This window comes from Verticillium nonalfalfae (assembly GCF_003724135.2).
Source record: "Verticillium nonalfalfae strain VnAa140/NRRL 66861 chromosome Unknown scaffold_89, whole genome shotgun sequence".
Lineage (NCBI taxonomy): Eukaryota > Fungi > Ascomycota > Sordariomycetes > Glomerellales > Plectosphaerellaceae > Verticillium > Verticillium nonalfalfae.
This window is the reverse complement of record NW_021167314.1, coordinates 38,835-53,072: the sequence shown is the minus strand read 5'-3', so window position 1 is coordinate 53,072 and position 14,238 is coordinate 38,835. Positions and strand designations below refer to the sequence as shown.

Sequence of the window (14,238 nt, the reverse complement as noted above, 5' to 3'; positions counted from 1 at the left end):
AATGTTCACATGGCGTATTCGCGGGATACCCTCAACAGAATCACCCCATGCAACGGTATTCATCTACCTGGTGCGGACCCGGGTTTCTCCCGTCTCCGTATCCGCGATTCCTCACCCGGCACTCTTCATAGGCGAAACGCAGATTGCCTGCTGGAACTGGACATGCCAAATATCAAGGAGAGTTCTCTATCGTGTTTCTGTGTGCAGAAAATTAATTTAATCGTACATGCCACCCTCGAGCTCGCCCTCCATGCCCGAACAGGCCGCTCTCGGATGCCGAGCTCGCAAGACCTGTTGGCTGGAGCGGAAGCCGAGTGTGAAACCCCCTTCGTAAAATGTCGGATGTACTTTGAACATCGTATTACGTCTTGTTCTTCTTCACCTCCTCAGTAGTTGCCTCGGCGTTCTCGGCCTCGCCATGCTCCAGATCATCTTCAATCTCGTCCTGCTCCGTGATACGAGCTTGCTCGCTCGGCCGGACCGGCTCAAGAAGATCTCCTCCACTCATTTGCCACTCCATCAGCTTGCTGAATGCGCTGTTCGGGTCAGCCGACAAGTCTGTGTACTTGCCAATCTCAGCAACTCTACCCTCATTTGATAGTACAATGATGAGATCTGATCGTTTGATGGTCGACAAGCGATGGGCGATGGAGATGGTGGTGTTCCTGCCACGCAAGAGTGATGCCAGCGCAGCGTTGACGAGCGTCTCGGACTCGGCGTCGAGTGCGGAGGTGGCCTCGTCTAGGATGAGGATGTCCGGATCCTTGATCAGGGCCCGGGCGATGGCAATGCGCTGCTTCTGTCCACCAGACAGCTGCGAGCCACGCGCTCCAACCTGCGTGTCCAAGCCGGAGGGAAGATCGCTTATAAAGTTGCAGTTCGCTTTGCGGGCTGCCAGGACAATCTGGGCCCTGGTTGCCTCGGGTTTTCCATACGCAATGTTCTCGGCGATGGTGCCAGAGAAAAGAACAGGTTCCTGAGCCACCATGCCTATGCGCCGCCGCAACGATTTGATATTCATCTGAGAAATGTCGACGCCGTTGATTGTGATGGAGCCTGCAGTGGGACTGTAAAAGCGCAGAAGCAAGCTGGCGACAGTCGACTTGCCACCACCAGAGGGACCAACAACGCAAACATTTGAGCCCGAAGGAATCTCAAAATTCAAACCGTTGAAGACATTGACGGCGGGTCTGGTGGGGTAGGCGAAAGAGAGGTTGTTGAACTTGATGACGCCTTGTGCCGACTCAACCTTACTGCCCACCGTCTGAGAAATGGAAGGGTGTCTGTCCTGCAGTTCAAAGAGACGACTTGCGGCTCCGACACCCTTCATCAGCTCAGAATAGAAGGATGACAGACCGAAGAGACTGGAACCAGCAAACGCAGTGTACATCATGAATGAAGTCAGATCTCCAACCGACATTGCCCCCGTTCGGACGTAGTTGCCACCAACAATAAGCATAGCTAGGATTGTCATATTCCCGGCCCAGCCAGTCGTGGCAAAGAATGTCGCTGCAATCGTCGATTCCTTGCGACCGAGAGCGAATATCCGGCGCACCTGCTTGTTGTAGCGATTGATCTCCTGAACTTCGCCAACGAAAGCCTGACTGGTCTTGACGTTGCCCAATCGCTCTTCAGCAATCTTGGTAAGTGTGCCGAGATTCTTCTGAATACCCTTGCTGACGTTTCTGATGGCGCGACCATAGAAGAAGGCGCCAACGGCAACGGGAGGCAGCATGACGAGGAGGAGACCTGTGAGACCAGGGCTGAGCCAAATCATGGCAATGAAGCCTGCTCCGCCACTGAACAAGGACCGCAGGCCATCGCTGATATTCTGGGTAATGGACTTGCCCACCACGACGGTATCAGAGCTGAGCCGGGAGATCAGATCTCCCACGCGGTTGGCGTCGAAGAATTCAGCGTCCTGAACGTAGGTTCTTCTGTACAGCTGCGACCTCAGGCGGGCAACAACCCTCTCGCCAATGATGCGAAGAAGAATGATACGGCCAAAGTTGGCCATGGCGCCAATCGTTAATATAGTGCCGAGACCAATGAAAAAATGCGGAAGGGTCAGACCGAAGAGGCGAGCGTCCTCGGCGGGGTCCTTTGTGACGATGTCCAGGATGCGGCCCACGGAAAATGGTATGGACATGGTCACGCTGGAAGAAACTACCAGGAAGACAATGGCCACGGCTAGCCATTTGAGTTCGGGGCGTGCAATCTTGATCAACCGCCAGACTTCATCGAAACCTGCCTTGCCGGAACCCTTTCCTTCTTTCGACAATTTGGCACTCAGGTTGACCTGGGCAGCCTGAGCAGCCCTCTCGCTCTTTTGAAAATCATGTTCCGGGTCATGCTCAGGTTCTGCCACCGGCTTCTGGGCTGCATCTGGATGTTGGCCATGCTTCTGGAGCTCCCTGTATACCGAGCGACTATGAGAAAATGAGCGCAACAGGCTGCCCAGCCCGACGAAGCCAGCTTGTCTTGGTGCGAAATATGGTCGGCGTAATGTTATAGCATTGGGAAACGCGGCTCGGCGGCGCGCGCTTGTTTGTTCGTTTGTGGTCGGGGTTGTTGCCGTTTGAACCTGTCGAATTTGCGGCAGCAGTGGGTGCCATCGATTTGCCAAGGGCGTACGACTGATGAATATGTTGGGAGAGCCAAAAACCGAGGCACCGCAGAGTGAAGTGGCGGCGCGTTGGGGCAGCTGCACAGCTGATCGAGCAGCTCCCGAAACCATGATGAGGCCGTCTTAACGGGGTCTAGACGACGAGACGAGGAGCATGTTCCGTGTCACGGAGGTGCTGCGCATTGCGGGCCAGAACAGGTCGTACGGTCAGCGGCGCGAGTCGAGGGGTCAACGGACCTCTGACGGGATGGTGCTCGGCAGAGTTAATTGATCAAAGTCGAGGTTGAAATGAGGCACTTGGAGATTCCGTCATCGGTATTTGATCGAAAAACGCTTTGGGGGCTAGGCCAGGTCATGACCACCTGCCAGCCCGCCCCCCGAACCCCTGCCACTTGCGGTAGGGGAGCCTTTGCGGCACAACCTAAGTTCGGGTAGGTACATTTGTAAGAGACCCAAGCACATATCCTACTTACCTCCGAGCTGTGTCGGTCGGCAACATTCGGCCCGCCAAAACTTATCTTCTCCGATACTTTGCCCATTCGCACTCATCCGACTGAATCCCGAGCACTGTCTAGTCTCGTCACATGTAACTAGGAGCGCCTCCAGGCAAGAAGTCCTGCAGCATAGCATTTCGACCCCTGCATCCCGTTTCTCTTCGTAGTCTTTGTTGCATTCTACAAAATCCCACTCTCTGCAGTTGCCCTACACTATATGATCTGACATACGGAGCCCCCCCCCCCCTAGTTCAAATGAGACGACACGGGTTGCGCATCTAGCCTGGAGCCGACTAAAGAGCAATGCACTCCCATGTGCATACCCCATCTCGGCTTCTTCCGACAGGGCGAAATAATGGAAAACTAAACCTTGCATATAGTACAAGCAACTCACCAAGTGACCACCAAGCTCTGCCTGTTTGGTGGTCCTGGCTGCTCTCAAGCCCCATTACTATCTTTGCGGAGCATCTCTGCCACGTCCGCATCAATTCCGTCATCTGCCCCAAGGTCTGGAAACTCATCACTTTCCACCCGCCTCCTCTTATTGGAGCCATTCGTCGAAACCGGCAGAGACTGATACTGGCTGGCCAGATTCGACAGCATCTCCATGCCGGACGCGGGAGGCCCCGCATGGGGACCATTCAAACTAGGTCCTGGTGATTCTGTAGCAGTGGCCTGGCGAAGGGATATGTCCGACGTTCCAATGCTCTGACCGTCAGTGATGCCCAAGCCAGCCTCATGGCGATCCGGCGGTGGCGGCGTAAGCTCCTCTACCTCCGGCCGTTCCGGCTCGGGGCCGGGGCTTTGCGTTGGGCCGTCACGTAAAGCCCCCGAGCTTTCCTGGCTCGGCAACGTCCGCATAATGGCATTTTCGACCTCGCGTCTCTTCTCCTCTGTCTCTGTCTTCCTGCTCGTGAGAGTCGTCAGCTGCTCCTCCTCCTGAGCTAAGATCGTGCGGCTAGTGCTGAGCAACTTCTCGAGCTCGCTGATCAGCGCTCTGCGGGCCTTGACCGAGTCGGCTACTGCGCCCTCTGCACTCGCTAGGCTTCGAAGCAATCCGTTAAGGCGCGCAGCATAGACCGGGGCTGAGGGTGTTGCTGCCGACGGATCATGAAGCTTGTCCCAGTCTTGGTCTGCGGTGCCAAGACTCGTCTTCGTTGGCAAGCTGGTTTTCTCCAGGTTTTGTGAGTGCACCACGAGCCCTGCAAGGTCCGCTGGTACGCTCGATGCGTGAGATCCGAAATTGCTCTTAGGAGCCGATTTAGATCGCTCCGCGTCTGCATCATGTTAGTCTTTGAAGGCATTCAGCTTCCTAAAGAAAATAAAGACTGACCTTGCATGCGCGCTTCGATCGCCGCCTGAATCCCAGGCTCGAAGATAGCCCTGTCAGCCCAAACTTCGACGACCCTCCTTAATTTGCCTTGGATCTCAGCCGGTGCTCCCTTGTAGGCCACTGCCAGGGCTTCGGCTATGATGGGTGCAAAAGCCAATACAAAATCTGGCCTATGTCGGGCCTTTGACTGCTGGGTTACCTCTGTTCCCGGATTCAGCTACATTGCCTCATAGAACGGAGGATGGTCTTCATGAGACGAGGGGTCTTGCTCATACCATTCGCGAGATAGACGAGGCTCAGCCTTTTGGTGCTGGTGGAATCCTTGAGTCTCTGGAGCCAGATCTGGGCTGTGCGCTCCGCATGGCGCCTATTTCCATTAGCTAGGTCAACTGGGTATTCCCCGACAGGTGATGTACCTATGAAACATGATCCACTGGGACGCCGTAGCTATGCTGTCGTGGCTCTCATTGAGAGATGACAGCCTCGCCAATACAGCATCATCACTGAATGCCATCCTTGAGGCTGTAAAGCTGGCGCTCGGAGCTTCACTAGTCAGGAACTGTGCGGCGGAGTCGCAGAGAATATGAGTTTCACCCTCGTAGTCGCAAGATTGAGAGAGCTTTCTTCAAAAAGCTGGTGAAAGCGGTAGCGAACGTTTGTCAACTGCCCTGTTAGGTGGTGTTGCGTGTTGTTGTTGACCTGGGTCGGACGAGGCGTGATCTTTATTGATAGCGGCAATGCTAGATGCTACCAGAGCAACGACGCGTGTCTTTATCGTCCAGACCAGAAGATGCGGCAATGGAACCCTGGGTGTCTCAATTGGAAGCAAGTTTGTGTTTGCGTGATGATTGAGTTCAATAGGAGGGCCAAATGAAACTGCAAGTACAACAGCGCGCTTGATTGTTGATGCGACTGAGGTTCAAGTGAACTAAGTCGATAGTCGTTGCTACAAGGAAAATGAGTGCATCTATCGGGGTTGCTGTTACTTCGGGGCTGTAATTTGTCATTCAAGGCCATACGCCATGCACGTAAGCGACGGCTCCATGAATAGGCCAGCTGGATCCCAACCAGCGTGCGGTACCCGTGATTGCCTTGATTGATACCTACCTTATGCCTCTATCGCCCCTTCCGTCGTATTCAATCTGACAGGCACTGAATATCATCGCCAGTTGGTCCTTATTGACCCAAGCTTCCACAATCAACCATCTACCTTTGCGATCCATCAAAACTCCTATTATCTGCAGATATACTGTCTGCGATTGCTTTCCCGACCGGATACACCCGTATCCTCATCATACAGACTCGCGACACAATGGCGGACAGGTTCCCCTCGCTGGAGGATTTCGATTCGGGTGGTGGGTGTTTTCATGTTTTAGGTCTGGAATATGAAGCTAAGATGTTATACAGCCCAAACCGATGTTAAGTCTCCGGGCGCCGGAGCCTCGACCGACGACTTCCTCGCCCGCGAGAAGGCTCTCCTAGGCGACGACGCCGACCAGTTTGCTACCAACAACGATTCCGCTGCCTTCGAACAAGACGATGACTTGCTTGGGGGCGGGGACAGTGTTGAAACCAATCAGCAGCAGTCTACCTTCGAGTCCCAGTTCCCCGACCTGGCGCAGCAAAATGAGGTATGCGCGCCCTTGTCTGCTACGATTTTCTGGTCGACTTTGACTGACCTTGCTTCTCTTAGAATGTTGGTCCTGCGGGCACAGTTACCGGCAGTGGTCCATCCGTCAACTACAGCTCCGGCTTTCGCACAACTGTCGAGGATGAGGAAGAGCCTCAAGTGATCAAGGAGTGGAGGGAAGGGCGAGATGCCCAAATCCAGAAGCGCGCTGAACAGTTTGCCGCTCAACGCGAGGATACTGTGAAAGAGGCCCGCCAGAACATTGACGATTTCTACGAGAACTACAACTCGAAGAAGGAAAAATCTATCGCCCAGACACGTAAGGATGCCGAGCAGTTCCTCGCCAATCGCGAGGATACCGTTTCTGGCGGCACCAGCTGGGAAAGGATTGCGAAGCTGGTTGACGTCAGCGGCAAGGGTGCTAAGGGCGGTGCCGCTGGTTCGGGCAAGGAACGCTTCCGAGAGCTACTGACCAGCTTGAAGAAGGACGAGAAGGCTCCAGGAGCCGTTGGCTACTAAAGGCAGACGGACCCATAAAGGCTCATGGCACATGCTTCATATAGCATTGTTTGGCTTCCGTAGTGGAGTAGCCGATCTGTTGGACGTCATTTCTGTACGATAGCAAGTCATTTGAACATTGCGACACATGTTTGAGCTTTGTGGAACGGAGTCCGCAGTCATATTCAGTCGATAACTGATCGCTTTATGCCGCCGCGGAGAGCATAATGGTCACGATGTGAACGGAAAGTCTGAATTGAGACTTTCTAGCCTTGATTGATTGCACAGCTCGGTCTATCCATTATACAAACAACCCTGTCAAACCGTAGGGGCACGATATAATGCTGTACCAGACTCTAGTTCTCGCCGAGCCAGGTGTTGTGACCGGCAACCTTACGGACGCCCATGTAGACGGAACCTGCACCATGGTTAGCCGACTATGTCGCAGTATTGCTTCATTGACAAGCTGCATACCGGCAAAGCCACCCCAAAGGAGGGCAAGGTAGGGGACCATAAGAAACTTGGAGCGAGGGTTCTGCGACAATTGTGTTAACAGAGTGTATAGGTTGAGGCAGCAGCCGGCGGGCGCATCTGAGCAAGAGGTTGACGTACGATCCTCCAGAGGCGCTGGTGGTTCTTGTAGGCGTTCTGGTAGAAGACCTGGTGCTCGGGCACCTTGTTCCTGGCGTTGACGAGACTGAGCCTTGTTAGCAAATGTTGTCGTACGATCCCACTGGCAGCCTCGGGTGGTTGCGACCAATACGGAATGCCGCCTGTGCGGATGCCAATTGATCGATGAGAGAACATACGCCATCTTATTAAAGAGAAATCCTGGGGTTCGACTGTTGAGTATCGGTGGGCGATTTGTAGGATTGGTTGACTGAGTGGTAGGTCGAAGATTGCTCGCGGATTGAAGTTGGAAAGAGGTGATGTCGGATTGGTGGCTCGGCCCAATGTTGGATGACTAACACTACCTTACTTCACACACCCCACCCCTAAGGCACCCAGACGCCCGAAAGGAGCTCTGATGGTCTGGTCAACGCGATCCGCTGCCGCGACTAGGATTTTTCTTGTCCATCTCAGACTCCCATTTCCCTCAACAATGCTTTTACGATCTTGTCCAGCGTCCCGATAGCGACTTGGAATATGCAATGCTGTTCGATTCTGATCTGATCCTACATCGTTCATTGCCTTTGCGAGGCCATGCCATTGGCCTCACAATCCCTGGGATACTTGAATAGAGCAAGCCTCTTTCGAAAGCAACTGGATCACCAGGTCATTAGCCCTTCGCGACGGTGCCTCCTTACTTTCGCGCAGGCACGGAGTCCTGAGACTTCTGGGGAAGCAAAGCGCTTTGCTCTTGAGTCGTCTTACCTGTCGACTTGTGCTCGAGGCCACCAATCCGTCGCACCAGCTTCCGCGCGCTACTTGACCGAGTATCCCCGTAACCGAAATGTTCGCGGTTCTCATTCTACAAATTCTACCGACGAGGATCTTAACATCTTGCCACATCTCGCCATATTCGACAGAGAGGTAGACTCGTGCCGAGCGCTGCCGAAGATAGAATCGAACGACCTCTCAATATGGGCACTGCGTTTTTCCAATGCGCAACGATCGCAAGGAAAAGATGGAATCCTCCGCGTCTGGTCAGCCATGGCGCAATCGAAAGCCTTGTCCAAAGTGAAAGGGCCCGAGGCGGAATGGATATGGACAACGATACTGGAGGCTTCGCTCCCAAGCGACAGGCACCTGGAGCGTGTCAACAAGTATGCACAATGGATGGTTGAAACGCATACTGCTCACTGGCCGCACCTTTATGAACGTGTTGTACTTTACTGCTTGCAACACCGACAATACCGAAGAGCATTTTTGTGGCACATGCGTCTGGCAGCCGTCTTTGGCCCAGATCACGACAGCTTCTCAAAGCTCATACGATCACAGATTGGGGATCCCAGTCCAGCTGTCCAGAGCACCCTGCATTCGATATATATAACAGGCCCGCACCGCAACATGTACGACCTGATAATGCCTCATCTCTACGAACTCGGCCTTTCCACACTCTGCAATCAATGGCGGGAAACCCTCTTGCGCTACCGAGATGTGCCGAGGCCGATAGCAGCATCGCAGCCTTTCCTTCGCTTCTTCATGAACTATTACCCAAATAAGGCGCTATGTCTGGAGGAACAAGTTGTTGTTGGTCTAGTGCCATCGGTCTCTCACCAATCTAAGCATGAATCATCATTGTGGGAGGCTCTCTCCGCCGACCATGAGCAAGCAAAGGGTGGAAAGGGCCTGCGCTTCAACGATGCCATCGGCGCTCGATGGTTCGCTAGCTCATGGGTACCACTTGATTTCGCTGTCCACGCGGTTCACGGGCTAGGTGTTCGTGTTCTGGGTCCATTGTCACTGCAGTCAATTGCTCTCCGCGAGAAGACCGCCGCCTCCATCCTTTCGCGACTAAGACAGCTCCAAAATCTCAATCTCAGTATCGGTCACTCAACCTACGCTCTAGCAGTTCGAAGTTTTGCGGAGAGGGGAGACGACGATATGCTGTCCATGTTGCTGGAAAGCGACATTCACCCAGAGGTGTTCGACGACTTGGAAACTCAGCAGAGGATACGTTGTGCGGCCAGAAACGATGGTGACTGGCAAACATACAATCTCTTACTTGCTATCCAACCTGCTGTCGCCCGAGACTCCATTGAGACAACATCTAACCATCTTTTGCAAGAGCATATCAAACAACAGCACAATCAGCGTGCCATTGCCTTGCTCGACGATATGCGCGCAATGGATGTCAGTGTCACTCATGCTACTATGCAGGTAGTTCACGAACATCTCGTGCGCGGGCTACCGAGGCACCGCAGCTCGTTCCCTGGATCTGGCCGTCAGATATCCGAAATCGTCGCCATTGCCACAAGACTAGCAACGCGTCGAAAATTCTTGTCATCAGTATTTTGGGAGAAGGCCCTTTTCCGACTTGGTGAGACTGGCCGTCTAGATGATTTGGAGCGCTTGGCGTCCGGTATTGTGATGCTTTATCAGCTTCATGCCGCAGATACGAGAGGCTTGATTTCAATCCACAGATCGGATTCCCCGATGACCGCGCCCGATGATGCTTCGCTCGATATTCCGGCAGACTTGCCGCTCGCGCATGACTGGCATCCGATTCGGAGGATATTCGTCAACCGTGTGCTTCAAGCAGCTATCATCCGGTGGGGCTTTCGAAACGGACTGAACAAATCACAAAGTTCTCTTCAATCACATAACACTGAAGCCACTATTTCCATGTTCTGGATTGCTCGAGGTGTCCGGCTGCTTAGGGTCCTGCGAGATCAAGGTATTCCTATCGAGGCCGCGTTGGTACGAGCGGAGGTTCTTCATTGCATTGCTCGTTATTGCATCCGCGGCCACAACGAGGCTGGGACTGATGGTGCAGAGAAAATAGATCTGGTCACCATTCGAAAGCTTTTTAATCAAGCCCATGGTGGGCCGCTGCTGCCCGAACCTTTGGAGTTACGGGATTTGGCTAACCAAGCCGAACGACAACTACCTGACAACACCAAAACTTTCATATCGATACCCGGCTGGGACAGGAAGAGACGGGCCAAACCCTTCATAATGTAACATTAGAGTTGAAGCAGAGCCTCACGGGCTTGCTAAGTATTATAATCAAGATCATACATCAAGGTTTATCATCTTATACCTTGCGTCAGCAGGTCGCTCCTGTCATACCTGTTCATCTCTGTGGTCTCCCTCACCACCCCTGTCGTTTCCCCTCTTCGGCTTGATCAACAATAAGATGAACATGCCCACGACGATGAGCAACAAGAGCAGTATAATCTTTCTCTTGGTCGTCTTCTTCTGATACCCAGCCGCGACAACAAGCTCCTTGTCGGCCGCTTTGACATCTGTCGCCATATTCTCGACATTATAGTCGATGCGATCCAACATGGTGCCCTGGTCAATGACCATATTCTGCAGATCGCGGAAAATATCCGCCAGCTCGATGATGCCTTGTGCAATGTCTTCAATCTCGCGTTCTCGCTGAGTGATGGCAGCATCATTACTCTGCAACAGTCTCTGTTGCGTCACTTGCAATGTCGACTGTGAGAATGACCTATCTGCATCGGACTCGGTAATGTCGGGGTCTACGTAGGAACTCGGCCCTGGTTGAGGTGTGGACGACCTTTCACCCACCGGGGTGAAGCCTCCCAAACTACTCATGCCGCGCAATTCTGGAGAAATGTAAGCACATTGAAGCGAAGTGTCTGAAGGTTTTGCTGAGGCTCACTCTTGAGATATGCGCTTTGCTTCTTCCTGAACAAGGCGCTAGCGTCTTGCACTCTTGACGCTAAAGATATCTGAATGTTCTTCGCCATGGTTTCTTCCCCTTGACTGATGGCTCCAGCATGTTTTGCCTCCTTGACCATGCGTTCAATGCGCTGGATACAGCCGTGGCAGTCATGGAACCCTCTTGTGATCTTTTGCGTGAGATGCTCAATCTCGCGCTCCTCAGCCTTTTTCGCATCCTCATCGTCGAATCCTGGGAGCACATGCTTCTGATGCAGGCGCTCGAGTGCCTGGCTCCTTCTCGCAATATCTGCCAGCAAGTCTGTAATCTCGTCGGAGATGTCGGCCCAGCGCGGGGGCAGAAGATCCATCTCAATCACGGCGTCGCCATCGTCCTCGAAAGCACCTGCGGAGAGCAGGCCACGAGTATCCTCAGAGCCCGAGGCGGTGGCATAGTTGTCGCTGAAGGCATTGCCTCCGCCGGGCCCGCTACTGGTGTACTTTGTTCGTTTTGTTGGGTGATGCGCATAGGACTGCCGATAGGAGATGTATAGATTCGTGCGGTCCCGCCACATGGCGGACACGAGAACAAGGAAACAGCGAGTTTCTAGGTATGAGCACTATCGTCGTATCTTGCGCTGCGGAGGAGAAGGGTGATCTTGTGCTGGGCCTGGATTGTGTCAAGATTCGTGGTCTGGAGATTGGCGTGCCGAATTCAAAAGTTGCGAAGAACGTCGATAATGGCAAAGATCTAGGGGAATCTATGGTCGTGTGATTGAGCAAAAGTTTCAGTGTGTCGATATGGCTGGTATGGTCGTCGGCGCCGATGTCACATCAGGCAAGGTCCGTCAAGAGTCGAGCTTCAATCCAGAGATGCTTGGTGATCTGCAGGTCGAGAACGGGACAAGTCTCAACTAGAGCTGCATCTGCGGATTGCGTCAGGTTCGTTTGTTGGCAGCTGTAACAGCTGGTAAACAGGCAGGCAAGGAATGAGATGGGTGGTGGGCTACCTACGTAGGTGCCTACCAACTACCTACCTACTGGGGTTCAGGTAGTAGTGAATTTGGGCACCTGATTAGTGAGGAACCTCCCTGGACAGGGACGTACGTAAGGCACCTTATGTGGCACCGGCTCATCACAGCTGGAAGAGCTGCGGTGACCGGCCTGGACGCGCACTCTTCCAGTTGCCGTACCCCTGGCAGGTACGTACCCCATAAGCAGGATGTCGGGTGGTACAGCACAGACCAGGCGTGGCCTAGACCCCCTGCCCCTCCTTTCTTGCGAGGAACGGGTGTAATGAGCTGCCTTGCCCGGCTGTCTCCCTCTCCCCCTCCAAGGCCGCACACTAAAGAAAAGCTCGATACCACGACCGGCATCTGGCCAAGACCCACGAACCATCCCGCGACATCTACGACAACTGCCTTTCCCGGATCCGACTTGAATCGCATCCAAATCACCCGCCACGTTTCGCCCTCGTTCCGCACCAACATAGCTCCCCGCTATCTGCCCAATATGGTCAGTCTCCCTGCGACTACATATTACAGCCCTCGATGTGCGCTGGACCACGTCTCACCGATGTCAACAATGACCTTGCGCCTTAGCTATGGCTAGCCGCCGCCATGCGAGCACAATGTCGCTTGGATTGAGTTAGCTAACCTGCCCGTTTCTAGGCTGACTCCCTCACCGAAGAGCAAGTCTCCGAGTTCAAGGAGGCGTTCTCCCTGTTTGTATGTTCTACTCGCCTCCTCCGGCCCCCCTCCCCCTCCTTGTGCTTGTGACGTTGCCACGACTCACACGCGTCTCGTTATTTGTGATTCCCGAGGCTGACCCCCCTTCAGGACAAGGACGGCGATGGTCAGTAATCCATTCCCAACCTACCATGCACGACCTCCCGCATCACCCATCCCAACAACACGAGTCTACTATGCTCGCCTTGTGGCAACGCGGCCGCTATAGCAGTCACGCAAGGCTTCAGATGACGTCAGGCTGAACGACAACGCAGGCCAGATCACCACGAAGGAACTAGGAACTGTCATGCGTTCCCTCGGCCAGAACCCCTCTGAGTCGGAGCTTCAAGATATGATCAACGAGGTTGATGCCGACAACAACGGCACTATTGACTTCCCCGGTATGCAAGAAAAATCAGGCGATGGGACTGGATTTTGCATGGCTAATACGGGGGAAAACAGAGTTCTTGACCATGATGGCCCGCAAGATGAAGGACACTGACTCCGAGGAAGAGATCCGTGAGGCTTTCAAGGTCTGCATGCTCCACAACCGTTTTCGAGATCCCCGCTGACTGGTCTCTACCCTTGCAGGTCTTCGACCGTGACAACAACGGTTTCATCTCGGCTGCCGAGCTGCGCCACGTTATGACCTCCATCGGCGAGAAGCTGACCGACGACGAAGTTGACGAGATGATCCGCGAAGCGGACCAGGACGGTGACGGCCGCATTGACTGTAAGAAAGCCATTCGCCAGGTGTGGTGTAGATCCCATGAGTCTTACTAACATGGTCTCTCCCAGACAACGAGTTCGTTCAGCTGATGATGCAAAAGTAAAAGACTTCCCTGCACAGGTGAAACGAGATCCGGCTTGCCTGCATGCGAGGACTCCTTGTTCTCGGGTGGGATATAGCGGTACTCGTCGGAGGATCTGGCCAGCGTGTAGTCTGCTATTTCTTCCTTTGAATGTCGGAGTTGTTTTTATGCAAGGTTCGGCGAAAGTGGGATAGTATGGACAGGACATGACAGGACATGGGTTGAGGGACGAGCTAGATGCTTGGCTTCCCATTGATGTGCCAGCGTTTTCGTCTCTAACCATCCTCACTTGCGCATGATGACTATTTAACGAATGACACTCTTCCAACTAGCCTTGGATCTTCTATCACAATGCTAGAATCAGTCTAATATTTGGCTTTGGCGAGCGGTAGATCTCTTCACGACAAGGCGTAACACGTCGGAAGAGGACATCGCTGCTTCAGCCCTGCAGCCCTACAAATCAATGCAGGTGCGGCAGTATAGGGTCTTACGGGCCGTGTTTTTCGTACGTCTTAGGTATTTTGCCCGGGATTTGTGCGGTACTGGCCAACGCCCAACACCTGTTAAAAAAATGCCATTGAACATGTGGTGGGATCTAGGCAGGTCATCAGCGGGGTTACAGGCAGGCACTGCCTCTATGCAGGATCTCGTGGTCACGATGTACCGTTATTCCGGGCATGAATTTGCGCGTTTGAACTTCAGTGGGTAGTGATCAATCTATTTGAAAAATTTACATGAACGCGAACGAAGTCTCACTCTTTTGTACATGGACGAGGTCGCAATGGTTGTACAGCGAGCAGCACAATTTATCTGACATATAGCCGG

The 14,238-nt window shown here is 53.5% G+C and overlaps 6 protein-coding genes across 6 annotated transcripts; 2 read left to right on the top strand and 4 right to left on the bottom strand.

The window, feature by feature from the left end:
• Positions 1-361: 361 nt before the first annotated feature.
• On the bottom strand, positions 362-2,737 carry MDL1 (ATP-binding cassette permease mdl1; the record flags this gene model as incomplete). Its single annotated transcript, XM_028643212.1, has 1 exon — positions 362-2,737. One exon carries the CDS (start codon positions 2,735-2,737, stop codon positions 362-364), a length of 2,376 nt encoding a protein of 791 aa, XP_028493110.1.
• An 821-nt stretch (positions 2,738-3,558) lies between these two features.
• D7B24_009133 (uncharacterized protein) lies at positions 3,559-4,967 on the bottom strand (the record flags this gene model as incomplete). Its single annotated transcript, XM_028643211.1, has 4 exons — positions 3,559-4,397; positions 4,454-4,654; positions 4,729-4,820; positions 4,870-4,967. The coding sequence occupies 4 exons, from the start codon at positions 4,965-4,967 to the stop codon at positions 3,559-3,561; spliced, it is 1,230 nt and encodes a 409-aa protein (XP_028493109.1).
• A 798-nt stretch (positions 4,968-5,765) lies between these two features.
• D7B24_009132 (uncharacterized protein) lies at positions 5,766-6,602 on the top strand (the record flags this gene model as incomplete). The annotated part of the gene is made up of 3 exons (XM_028643210.1): positions 5,766-5,808; positions 5,861-6,084; positions 6,147-6,602. The coding sequence occupies 3 exons, from the start codon at positions 5,766-5,768 to the stop codon at positions 6,600-6,602; spliced, it is 723 nt and encodes a 240-aa protein (XP_028493108.1).
• A 335-nt stretch (positions 6,603-6,937) lies between these two features.
• D7B24_009131 (uncharacterized protein) lies at positions 6,938-7,395 on the bottom strand (the record flags this gene model as incomplete). Its single annotated transcript, XM_028643209.1, has 4 exons — positions 6,938-6,999; positions 7,056-7,116; positions 7,194-7,278; positions 7,391-7,395. 4 exons carry the CDS (start codon positions 7,393-7,395, stop codon positions 6,938-6,940), a joined length of 213 nt encoding a protein of 70 aa, XP_028493107.1.
• Positions 7,396-10,310: 2,915 nt separating this feature from the next.
• Positions 10,311-11,449, bottom strand: D7B24_009130 (uncharacterized protein; the record flags this gene model as incomplete). Its single annotated transcript, XM_028643208.1, has 2 exons — positions 10,311-10,819; positions 10,876-11,449. 2 exons carry the CDS (start codon positions 11,447-11,449, stop codon positions 10,311-10,313), a joined length of 1,083 nt encoding a protein of 360 aa, XP_028493106.1.
• A 937-nt stretch (positions 11,450-12,386) lies between these two features.
• On the top strand, positions 12,387-13,434 carry D7B24_009129 (uncharacterized protein; the record flags this gene model as incomplete). The annotated part of the gene is made up of 7 exons (XM_028643207.1): positions 12,387-12,389; positions 12,545-12,601; positions 12,713-12,728; positions 12,877-13,002; positions 13,064-13,134; positions 13,193-13,334; positions 13,400-13,434. The coding sequence occupies 7 exons, from the start codon at positions 12,387-12,389 to the stop codon at positions 13,432-13,434; spliced, it is 450 nt and encodes a 149-aa protein (XP_028493105.1).
• Positions 13,435-14,238: the final 804 nt, after the last annotated feature.